Source organism: Suncus etruscus, chromosome 5 (assembly GCF_024139225.1).
Source record: "Suncus etruscus isolate mSunEtr1 chromosome 5, mSunEtr1.pri.cur, whole genome shotgun sequence".
Classification (NCBI taxonomy): domain Eukaryota; kingdom Metazoa; phylum Chordata; class Mammalia; order Eulipotyphla; family Soricidae; genus Suncus; species Suncus etruscus.
This window is the reverse complement of record NC_064852.1, coordinates 97,334,295-97,346,941: the sequence shown is the minus strand read 5'-3', so window position 1 is coordinate 97,346,941 and position 12,647 is coordinate 97,334,295. Positions and strand designations below refer to the sequence as shown.

The 12,647-nt window shown below is 38.0% G+C and overlaps 1 protein-coding gene and 1 pseudogene across 1 annotated transcript in view; one reads left to right on the top strand and one right to left on the bottom strand.

The window, feature by feature from the left end:
* LRP2 (LDL receptor related protein 2) overlaps positions 1–12,647 on the bottom strand; it is a 219,973-nt gene that overhangs the window by 106,981 nt on the left and 100,345 nt on the right. Inside the window, exons 18-20 of the mRNA XM_049772881.1 lie at positions 7,050–7,242; positions 3,015–3,140; positions 1,886–2,016 (exon numbers count right to left, since the gene is read on the bottom strand). Coding sequence (XP_049628838.1) covers positions 1,886–2,016; positions 3,015–3,140; positions 7,050–7,242 — 450 coding nt within the window. The remainder of the gene's footprint in view (positions 1–1,885; positions 2,017–3,014; positions 3,141–7,049; positions 7,243–12,647) is intronic.
* Positions 10,317–10,928, top strand: LOC126009366 (phosphatidylinositol N-acetylglucosaminyltransferase subunit P-like; annotated as a pseudogene).

The following is a 12,647-nucleotide window of genomic DNA, read 5'->3' as shown; positions in this document are numbered from 1 at the left end:
AACACCTAAAACCTCAAGTATTTTTCATGAAATTAAAAAAAGACACTTAACATCAAAACTGGAATCTTGTTCACTTGACATTAACTACAGAAGTAGGAAAGTAAACATTTGAATCAATTCTAGCTTTTTTTTCTTTACTGCATTATTGATAGGGGGGTTCTGAAAGTTGAACCCAAGATTCACACTGAGCTATCCCAAGCCCTTTCAACCAAGTTTTGTTGTTGTTGTTGTTGTTGTTGTTGTTGTTTTGGTTTTTGGGTCACACCTGGCAGCGCTCAGGGATTACTCCTGGCTCTACACTCAGAAATCGCTCCTGGCAGGCTCAGGGGACCATATGGAATGCCGGGATTCGAACCACCATCTCTCTGCATGCAAGGCAAACACCCTACCTCCATGGTATTTCTCCACCATCAACCAAGTTTTTAGCCAAATATTTCAAAATTAAAAATTGAATCAAAGTGAATTTTTTTCATAATATCTGACCTGCCTAAAAACTTCAACTAACAAAAAATGTCTAAAATGTTACCAAGATTTCATTTACAATTTGCATTATCTTTGTCCTAACTACTAATAGCAAGATCTTATTAATTGACTAGCATGATGGTATCTTACTATACTTAGTTAGATAAGTTCTGTGTGATGCCAAGATAATCATGTGGAGTTTTTAATTTATGATATATAAAATTTCCATGGTGCTATGCAATAAGAGAATTTTGCAAATGAGAAAATTATAGTAGCAAATCATAAAGGTCTGTGTTGTTTATTATTATTAAATTGTAAATGCACTGCTCCCAATATTTTTACTACTGATAGTATCAAAAGTTAGTGAAACTGAATTTTAACCAATCCCAAAAAATTCCAGGCAGAAAAAATTTTAACATTCTTACAATGTTCCTGTGTGACTGAAAATAGCATGTGTCTGACATCACTAATAAGAAGGGAGTAAATGCACTAGAGGGAGGAAATGAGTATTTCTAACTGACTCATCTCATCAAAAATCTCACAAGACACTTAAAAAATATTTTTAAATACCATGCACTTCTGTATAGATAAATAGGCAGCAGGAATATGCAATGTATTTGCTAATTCTCATTCCACATTATATTTCTGGGAAAGTCTACTATTTATAGTCAGTATCTAGTTTTCAAAAAGCACTGTAACAACCACACCAAATATGCAATTTCAAGCAGTGGCACAACTGACATAGGGTAGGGTCTTAGGTAGTTCACTAACCACAGAATTGATCTAACTCAAGCCAGAATGACATGCCAGAAAGAAACAGAGGGATGATGTCAGCATAAGTACTGTGAAAAAGTTGTGATCTCACAAACATCAAAGAACAAAATGCTACAATAGCTACTTTAAACTGATCTTGCTATATTATTCTTGAAAACAATGAAGGTAGAAAGTAAGTATTCCGGGCCGGGTAGGTGGCGCTGGAGGTAAGGTGTCTGCCTTGCAAGCGCTAGCCAAGGAAGGACCGCGGTTCGATCCCCCGGCGTCCCATATGGTCCCCCCAAGCCAGGGGCGATTTCTGAGCACATAGCCAGGAGTAACCCCTGAGCGTCAAACGGGTGTGGCCCAAAAACCAAAAAAAAAAAAAAAAACAAAAGTAAGTATTCCCTATGTGATATTCATACAGAATGAGTATTTGGAGTGCTATATTATGTAAAATATAAAAGATATATACCTTTAGAAGCTGCCAATAGTATTATATGAGTATGCAGAACAAAGAAATTGTCTATATGTAAGATATTCAATCAACTAACCATTTGTTATATTCCAAATGACCAAATTTTCCGGAGTTGAGATTGCCAAGTGAGGAGTTTATTGTTACCAATTGCAGAGAATAAAATCAACACACACTTTCAGTTTCAAAACATACCTCCAAAAACAGTAAGGCCAAAGGGATGTGCCATATCTTGTATACTGCTCAGGGTTCTTCTATCTAAGCCATCAAAGGTGCTGTGCTCAATTTTATTAAATAAGGCATCCACCCAGTACAGTCGTAAGGCACTAAAATAATAAAGTACTTAGTTATTGGTTATCAAAAAATTAGAAGAGCCAGTGAGGTGGTGCTAGAGGTAAGGTGTCTGCCTTGCAAGCACTAGCCAAGGAAGGACCACGGTTTGATCCCCCGGCATTCCATATGGTTCCCCCCAAGCCAGGGGCAATTTCTCAGCGCTTAGCCAGGAGTAACCCCTGAGGGTCAAATGGGTGTGCCCCCCCCAAAAAAAAACCTAGAGGATAACCCCTTACATGGAGGGTATTTAATAACAGTATACTTAGTTAACAGATTTACAAGACTTTTTTCTTTTAACTTTACTGAGTGATTGATTGGTTTTGGGGCACATCCAGCAGCGCTCTGCACTCAGAAATCGTCCTTGGCGTGCTGGGGGACCATACTGGGATTGAACCAGGTCCCTCCCAGGTCGGCCACACGAAAGGCAAACACCCTACCACTGTGCTATTTCTCAAGACTATTAAGACTTTTTAAACATTTTATGCCACACACAAAAAAAATGCAGGTACTGTCAGGAGTTATTTTCAATTCCTTGTTTTGAAAACAAAGCAAAACAAGTGTTGCTATTTTTGTTATAAATATTATTTTTCCTTAAGTCACCAAAGAAAATATTTACAGCAATTTATGTGTAAAAGAAAAATACATATCTTTATGCTTCTCTCCCATAAATTACTATCTGTAAGCTCTATGCCTCTTCCATTTGTGCTTGTGTATAACCTACTCCAAAATGATCTTCTACATGATAGTATCACGTTTTTCTTTAACAATTTTTTCAATATTTGTGAATGCATTTATCTTTGTTTTAGTAGGTAGTCAACTATGTTTGTATTTTTTTAATTCCTATATCAATCTACACCTTTGCCAATCTCAAAATATGTGAAAATATGAGGACAAGCTTTATTGATTTTCCCACTTCATTATATTATCATATATAATCTAATGGGCATTCCTCATTGATATAATAATGGTAATTCAGAATTATTCTACTTACCTCCAATCAATGGCCAAGCCATTGGGCCACCCAAGGGTAGTGTTTACTATAGGCAATAGGTGAGATCCATCACTCCAGGCTCTCAGAATTTTAGCAGGACGAAACCAGTCAGTGAAAAATATGTACCTAGAAAAAATGGTTATATTCAGATCAAAGATTTTAACACGAGAACAAACTACATGGCTTAGTCTTAGCACAAGCACAGATTCTCAGACACTTGCAAACACTTTATATGCTATTGGGGTTTTCTTGTTTTGTTTTGGGGTCATACCCAGCAGCACTCAGGGGTTACTCTGACTCTGTTCTCAGAAACCGTTCCTGGAAGGCCCAGGGGACCATGCCGGGGTACTGGGACTCAAACCACCGTCCATCCTGAGTTGACTGAGTGCAATAGAAATGCTCTACCACTGTGCTATCTCCCCAGATCCTATGCTATTGACTTTTAACATACATAAATAGTTGCTAACTACCAGATTTGGTATAGCTGAGTGGTAGATCTTACATATATATCAGATGCAAGATACCTTATGAATTACATACACGAGATGTATAAATAGATCAATAAATATGCAGAGCAGATAACTGCTGTGCAAGACTTAAGAGATTAATCTGGGGCCCAGAGAGAGCACAGCAGTGTTTGCCTTGCAAGCAACCGATCTAGGACCTAAGGTGGTTGGTTCGAATCCCGGTGTCCCATATGGTCCCCCGTGCCTGCCAGGAGCTATTTCTGAGCAGACAGCCAGGAGTAGCCCCTGAGCACTGCCGGGTGTGGCCCAAAAAACAAAGAGAGAGAGAGAGAGAGAGAGAGAGAGAGAGAGAGAGAGAGAGAGAGAGAGAGAGAGAGAGAGAGAGAGAGAGAGAGAGAGAGAGAGAGAGAGAGAGAGAGAGAGAGAGAGAGAGAGAGAGAGAGAGAGAGAAATCTGTTATCACTAAGAAGATTCCTTAAAAGAACAATTCTGGGGCTAGAGATATGACTCAAATGGTAGAACATATATATACCTGGTTCATTACCAAGCACTCTGCAGGCTCTGTCCTCACCCCACCTCCACCAGTACCACTGAATTTGGCCCCCAATGACAACAAAAGTTGCATTTTAAGTTGTTGCTGAAATAAAATATGATAAGCTAAAATCATAGTTATATCTCTTTATCTTGGGATTAAATATATAATATCCAATAGTTCTTTCTTCAATGATGTTTCACACAAAATTAGAAAACATTTAATCCCGAAAGAAATAAGCATCTAAAACAAACACTATTTTACCTAGCACATCTTTGGTTTACTTTTATTATGAAAAGAAGATAAAATAGAAGTCTCTTTCATGAGAAGCCTTAGAAACAACATTATTCTTCCAAAATGTCATTTCCTGTGATGTCAGGGGTTCAACTCAAATTCACACACATGCAAAGCAAGTGATCAACCACTGAGTTAATATTCCTAGCCATAAAAATATAACTCTCTGAATGTAATTACAAATAACATTATTTTAACTAAAGGTGTTATCAGAATGTAGTTTCATGGCTTTTCAAAAGTAATAGTCTATTATATTATTTACAGTACATTTATTAGTAAATGTACCATTTAGTTTTTTGTAGAGCAATATAATTTTTATCAATATGATAAAGACAAGGGAGATCATTATAAGGTCTCCTGCTCATGCTTTGCTCATGCTTAAACACAGGCTAGGTCCCCATCACCTGATTGACCACCCCCCCAGAATATTGTGGACAAAAAAAGCAAGCCAAGAAATGTCTCCCATATTATTTCAATGGGAGAAATTTAAATATTAAGGAATATAAGTTGCTGTAAAACAGAGGATATCCTGTCACTCAATGACACAACATAGCTAGACCAATGGGAGCATGTTTGTTGAGATGAGACACAGAAAGCAGGCACTGATTTCTCTTAGGTGTCAAGAAATAAAAAAAAATGTGGATTAAATAAATGAGTAATTAGTTCCATGAAGAGAAGGAAATATGCAGTGTGTAAATGGATAAAATGGATCCATATTATGGCAAAGGATAGAACTGGGTTTTAGTGGTTATATATATAGCATATATAGTATTACAAAAATGTACACCTGAAATTTGTACAGGAGTGTAATGTTGTTGTGATTTAAAATAATAATAATAATAATAATAATAATAAAATAAGGCCAGAGAGGATAGTGTCTTACATATAGCTAACCCCAGTTTGAATTGTCTCAACCATATATATATGACAAAAAATTTCATTAAATAAACAGACACAATAAATACAATGTATAAAGTTACTGATCAAGTTTAGACTCAAACTTGCCTAGAATTTGATTAGAACCTGTTTAAAAATTTTAAAGTTGAGGCATTAAGAATATTTTGTGGTGTGTTGGCACTACAGACAATGTCTTGGATTGGATGATCTAGCTTGCCTGGAGTTTAGAGAGTTGGTCTTGTGCCAGGAAACTTCAGGTGTCAGGTCTCTTTGTATTTAGGCCAAGGTTATTTCTTTCCATGTCCCTCATATTTTGATGGGCCTATGCAAACAACAATTGCCACTCTAACACTATTTTTACTGTGCTCCTTTGACTCTAATCCTTAAAAAGAACCCACTTAAAATTTGAGGTTAACTTAAGCTAATATGCATGTATATGGAAATGTAAAAAAATACTATGCCTGTAATGTTTAAGGAGTTATGTAAGTTTTATGGCTTTAGATTGCCTGGTATGCTGTTAAGAAATATTTTAATGTGTTACAATCTGGGGACTTGAGGGACAAAGTAATTGTACATGGATTCTGTCTTATTTATCTTAATGTTCTTTGGTTCTTTGGCTGAAATTTCAAAGTTAAGATATCAGCAAGGGGACTTCTGAGAATTATGTTATGGGTGATTGTCCTTCCACTGTAACTTTACCTTGTCCTCTTTCTTTGCATCCTTGTTCTCATAATTAAAAATTTAAAAAAAATAATATTTTGTGCCTCTTTACTTATTTAACTTGAATTTATTTACCTATTTAGCTTTAATTAATTGTATATGTATGTATATTTGTACATACGTGCATTATATATCTAACAGCTAGTCATATACATATACCTTCATCAGAAAATAACTTTTGGAACAGAAGAGACTTTATATATACTTTATACCATCAGCTCTCAGTAAATTAGACTTACCGGTTAAACAGTGAATTATCAGTCACCCATTTCATTTTTTTTATTTCATTAAAATAAAACTGCTAGGGTCACACCTTAATAAACATATTATTATTAAGAAAAGTCAAAATCTGATGTTTTTGAACATTAAATAAATATTTTAACTGTTCTCTCTTGTTTACCATCCTCAATTTTGGAATAATTAAACATGAAACTATTATCTGAAAGACTTTCTATTCTGAAAACTACTAATGACTGAGTTTTCGTGTCAAAACAAAAAGCCAGACTGGTGCCTCTGTTGTATTCAGTTCCTCTCTCTCTGCATCCAAGGTTCCTGCCTCTGCAATTGTGTGCTCTTGGTTGAGAGGCTGGGGTGGAGGGGCAGGGGAGAAAAGAGAGAAATAGCCACTTTATGGAAACTGGGGAAAGAAATTTTAGTTAAAGGAAATAAAAATGATGACTTAAAGCCATGCTAAAGGAAAAAAATTATAAAGGTTCAATCTGTAATTTAAACTTAAATTTGCTGAACTAAACAGAGATACTCAAACTTTTAAAACAGCAGACCAGTTCACTGTCCCTCAGATCATTGAAGGGCTGGAATGTAGTTTAAAAAAAAAAAAAAAAACTATGAACAATTGTGACCCAAGGGACTCATGCCAAAGCCTGAGAGGAGAAGTCGAGAAACAGAGAAAAGGAGTGTGGCGCACATCCCACACATGGACATTGCAGGCCAGGACTAGTCAGCTGCTAAGCAAGACAGGCCATGGCAACAAAAACACCTAGTAGGCCGAATAAATTCCTCAATGGGCTGCATGTGGCCCTCTGGCTATAATTTGAGGACCACTGGCTTAGCCAATCCTGTAAAAGACAAAGTTTGTAGCTCTAAGAAAAACAGGAATACACTTACCCAGCAACAGGATGAACTACAATTGCTCTTGGTTTTTCTAAATTCTGGATTATCTGACGTCTGGATTTATCTGCTAGTCTCAGGACACTAACACTCTTGTAAGTAGAATCTGTCCAATAGAGATTCTTGGACATCCAATCAAAAGACAGACTTTGAACACTGTCCATCTGGTTAGCTGCAAGAATTTCTATTCCTATAATTAAAATATAAACACAATTTAAAGTAAGATGAAAAACAAAAATAAAGTAAGATGGGCATTTCCCTATTATCATTTTGTGTCAAAGCACATTCCAGTTAAATATAAAATCCTTTTCTAGAAAAGGATTAAACTGCTGACCAATAACTTGACATAACCTAGAAATTTAACCTTTTACAAAAATTTGGATCTCAAAGAATAGATAGGATTCTGAGAAACAGACCAGGAGAGGTATACCCTAAATTAACTCCCACTTCCTTCTACAACCTTCCAGAAGAAAAAAGTTTTCATTCCAGAACATCTGAGGTAGAGATACCTGTGTGCGCATACCCACAGACAGCTCTGATAAGCTGACACTGCCAGGTACAACCTGGGGTATCTCTGAAGTATTCCCGCCCAGTCCTCTCATCAACAGTCTTTCATAGACAAAGTTGCCAAGTTTGGAAAAGACAAAGATGCCAGAATAAAAACCAGAAAAAAGGGGGTGAGTGCACTTTCCTCTCAGTAAAATTCTTAAGCCATTTTTTTTTATTCAAAAGTGAATGCAAACTCTGTTAAAACCTGACCACCAACAAGAAATTTTCTTTCTTTTTAATTAGGGAAACAACAAAGGCTCTTCCATTTCCTTTCTCAGCAAACAGTAGAATGAGTGTTCTCTAAATTCTTGGTGCTTAAAAATATAAATGCTTAAAGAATATAATATTCCTAAGTATATTGTTATTGGTATTTAGACTGAGCACTATGAGCCAGGAATTGGATTGTCTTTGACACAAATTTACCCACCTGATAACAGTTTTGTATGATTATGATGATATTATATTATATATACAATATCATACAATACAATATGTAATATTATATTTATATAATATATATTTAATATTCAGTTTAATGTGTATCTTATATTTATTTATATAATATGTGTGAATCTTATACTTTATATAAACTATATTAATTATTTCTATATTATTTTATATATTTAATATTGATGTGATTATAATATAATATAACATGTTATCATATGTATTATATTACTATTGCATTACCATAATGATAACATTTATATAATATATTATTGTAATGATAATATAATAGTATTCCAATTTTAACAATGAGTAGGAAATCTGAGGCCTCGAGAAGTGGAGCATCTTGAAAGAAGAATGGAAAACGTAACCTTGGGGCCAGAGAGATAGCATGGAGGTAAGGCATTTGCCTCTCATGCAGAAGGTCAGCGGTTCAAATTTCGGCATCCCATATGGTCCCCTGAGCCTGCCAGGAGTGATTTCTGAGCATAGAGCCAGGAGCACTGTCGAGTGTGACCCCTCCCCAAAAAAAAGAAAAGAAAAGAAAATGTAGCCTTGGAAGAGAGACTGAGAACTTCACAATTTCTAGAGTATGACTCGGATGATAGATGTTAAAAGATAGGGACTATCCAGGTGACCACTAGAGTTTTGGGAGAATATCAAAAAGGAAAGTGAGTGCTTAACATTTCTTTAGACAGGTCTTGAAATCATTAGTTAGCAGTCATATTGAAGAGGTATTATCTAGGTAAGATGCCTTTGCCAAATCCAACCACTGTCTTATTTTGTCATTAAAGTTTTATTGAGATGCAAAAAAAAAAAAGATGCCCAAAAGGGGATGAGTTCTATGGGTATGAAACTCAAATAGAGCTTAGATGTATTTTTTAGTGGAGGGGACACACCTGATAGTGCTCAAAGATGCTCCCTACCTTCATATTAAGTGGTCCCTAAATATGGTATTTGTAAGGCCAAACCCACTTCTTCTGAATACCAAACATGGACTTGGTCTTTTGAGCTATACACTTAGCACTGGGTGAAGTCTTTATTTTCTCAAGGAAAGATAAGGGGATTAATTTTGAAACCACACGCAGCAACACACACAGCTTCTCTCAGCTCCTCTATTTAGGGGTTGCTCCCCAGGGAGGTGTGGAAGACCATGTGGTGGTGAGAGATCATGAAAGAAGCAGAATTGAAGCAACTAAGTAGAAATTGGCTCTCACCTAACAGTTAGTTGGAGTTCCCCAAGAAAAAGGCTGTTTACATATATATGAATGGTCTGCTCAGTTTTTTATACCCTTTTCTTTGTATACCAGTATTTGGGCTGACATCTTCAGGATTTTTTTTTTTTTTTGAATGAGCACTTCCCCCATCTTCTTGTACTGCTAGGAACCCTGGCAGCTTAAACCACACCCCCACAAAAACCACAGAGCTTGGAATTCTTGAACTGCTGGAGTCACATATGCAGTCACATAATTCCAATATTTTTTTCAATACTGTCATCCTAGTAGGAACACATCAATTTAGACGTCAATATGGATTTAAAGTCATCTAATATTCAGGGACAAAACAAATAACAGAAAATCAATTAGCAATAAATCACCTGGCAAACTTTCCAACAATGTTTTAATGACCTCACTTTGAGATACATTAATTTTCACAGATTTTTTTATTAAGCAAGTTTTTTTAATTTTTTACCACTTACCTGTAAACAAGCAATATAAAATATATTATTTTGTTCCTACCAAAGGAAAAGGCTTGGGAATGGGTGGGAATGTGGGGACAATGGTCGAGGAAATTTTATATTGGTAGTGGAATTGGTCTTGGAACAAATGTATTATGAGCAACTATATAATAAAGAAATTTTAGGGGCCGGTCAGGTGTTGCTAGAGGTAAGGTGTCTGCCTTGCAAGCGCTAGCCAAGGAAGGACCGCGGTTCCATCCCCCAGCGTCCCACATGGTCCCCACAAGCCAGGGGCAATTTCTGAGCGCTTAGCCAGGAGTAACCCCTGAGCATCAAACGGGTGTGCCCCCCCCCAAAAAAAAAAGAAAGAAAGAAATTTTAAATAAAGTAATTTATTTTAGGCAGGTACTCATGGGATGGGAGGTGTCACGTGGGCTGTGTGCACAGTCGCACCAGCACAGGAGCTGAGCCTCAATCCTTCCATGCACCTTGGCTACCCCAGATCCACTAAGGTACACCCCCATTGCCTCCCCCCAGACTACACTGCTCCTGTGCCCAGAGATTGTTCAAAGACCCAGGAAAGAAAGAAGATGGTGGGAAATTCACCATCACCATTGCCAGAAAGAGTGATTTATGGCGTTGTGCTTTTCTTTTTTATTTTTGTTTTTGTTTTTGTTTTTGTTTTTGGACCACACCCGTTGACGCTCAGGGGTTACTCCTGGCTATGCGCTCAGAAGTTGCTCCTGGCTTGGGGGACCATATGGGACGCCGGGGGATCGAACCGTGGTCCGTCCAAGGCTAGCGCAGGCAAGGCAGGCACCTTACCTCTAGTGCCACCGCCCGGCCCCATTTGTGCTTTTCTTAAGCTCCCACTTTGGCTCAATGTGGGTGTTCATTCCTGATTCTTGGCTACACTCTATAGGCCTGACCTACTGGCCTCAAAAATACTGGGCCATGGCTTTGCCCATCTATCTCCTCATCATCATAGTAATCAGCAATGTTCTCTTATTCAGAAAAACATGATGAGCACCTTACCCATTAACTCGATCCATTCAATCTCAGATAACTATACTGAAAATCAATAGCAGAAGAAATAACAGGCAAAGGCCATTCCAGCACGGAGAGGTTTCACCATCATTGAAGTGAACCAAATGTTCTTTCTCACAGCCACAGACATATACCCAAAACTGAATTGTATGTAGCACAAAAAAAATGCATTTGTTTTCTGTATTAACATCATGATTATGGCCATAATGAAATAAAAATACTGGAACCGGATAGCACATCAGTGGGCCATTTGCCTTGAATATGGCTGACCTGGGAGGGACCCAGTTAGATTCCCAGCAACTGATGTAGGTCCCTGGCCTGCCCAGGGGCAATTTTTAAGTGCAGAGCCAGAAGTAACCCCTGAGCACCACAGGGTGTGGCCTAGAAACCAATCAATCAATAAAGTTAAAAAAAAAAAGAAAGGAAAGGAAAAACGCCGCATTACTTAGCTTTAAAAAAATAAAAATAAAAAGGGGCCGGAGCAGTGGTGCAAGTGGTAGCAGTTCAATGCTCTGGTGTCCCAAGTCAGGAGCGATTTCTGAGCACATAAATTGGAGTAACCCCTGAGCATCACCGGATGTGGCCCAAAAACAAAGGAAGAAGGAGGAGGAGGAGGAGGAGAGAGGAGGGGGAAGAGGAGGAGGAAGAGGAGGAGGAGGAGAAGGAAGAGGAGTAGTAAGAGGAGGAGAAGAGGAGGTGGAAGAGGAGAAAGGGGGAAGAGGAGGAGAGGAAAGTGGAGGAGGAGGAAGAGGAGGAGGAGGCAGAAGAGGAGAAGAAGGAGAAGGAGGAAGAGGAGGAGGAGGGGAGGAGGAGGTGGTGGTAGAGAAGGAGGAGAAGAGGAGGAGGAGGGGATGAGGGAGAAGGAGGAAGAGGAAGAGGAGGAATAAGAAGAGGAAGAGAAGAAGAGGAGGAGGAGAAAAGGGAGGAGGACGGGGAAGAGGAGAAGGAAGAGGAGGAGGAGGAGAAGAAGGAGGAGGAGGAAAAGAAGGAGAAGGAGGAAGGAGAAGGAGAAAACGGAGAAGAAGGAGGAGGAGGAAGAGGAGGAGAAAGTGGAGGAGAAGGAGGAGGAGGAGGTGGTGAAGGAGAAAGAGAAGAAGAAGAAGAAGAAGAAGAAGAAGAAGAAGAAGAAGAAGAAGAAGAAGAAGAAGAAGAAGAAGAAGAAGAAGAAGAAGAAGAAGAAGAAGAAGAAATGTTGTACATACAATAGCCAAATATGGAAATAACACAAGTACTCAAGAACTGAATAAAACTTCTGTGAAAGGGGTCAAAGAGATAACACAGCAGATAGTGCACTTGCCTTGCAGTCTGACTGACTGACCCAGGTTTGATCCCTAGCATCCCACATGATCCCCTAAGCCCACCAGGAGTGATTCTTGAATCAGGAGTAACCCCTGAGCATCACCAAGCATGACCCCAAAACAAAATAAAGTAAACAAAAGGCTTTAATATATGTAACATGAAATGCTACTCAGTTGTAAGAAAAGATTAAATTTTTCTTGCATGCAGCTCACCTAGTTTTGACTTAGGTTTCTTTCCTCGAATCCCATATAATTCCCAGAGTGTACCATGTCTAATTACTAAACAGCCAGAAGGATGTGTCCTAAACCCTATCCACCACCAAAAAAAAAAAATGAAATGATGCAATTTACTGAAACATGGATATAAAGAAAATATATATCCATATATACTTTCACTTAGCATGAAAATGATTTTTTGCTACACTGGGAATGAAGCCCAAGTGAAGTTCATGATGAGAAAAGCAGAGAATTAACTCTCATCTATAGGTTGTCATAGCACAGTAAAGTAGTAACAGTTGGCCATAAGAAACGGAAATTTTCCTTTGACCGAAAAGACCGAGAGAAGGGACAAAGAAT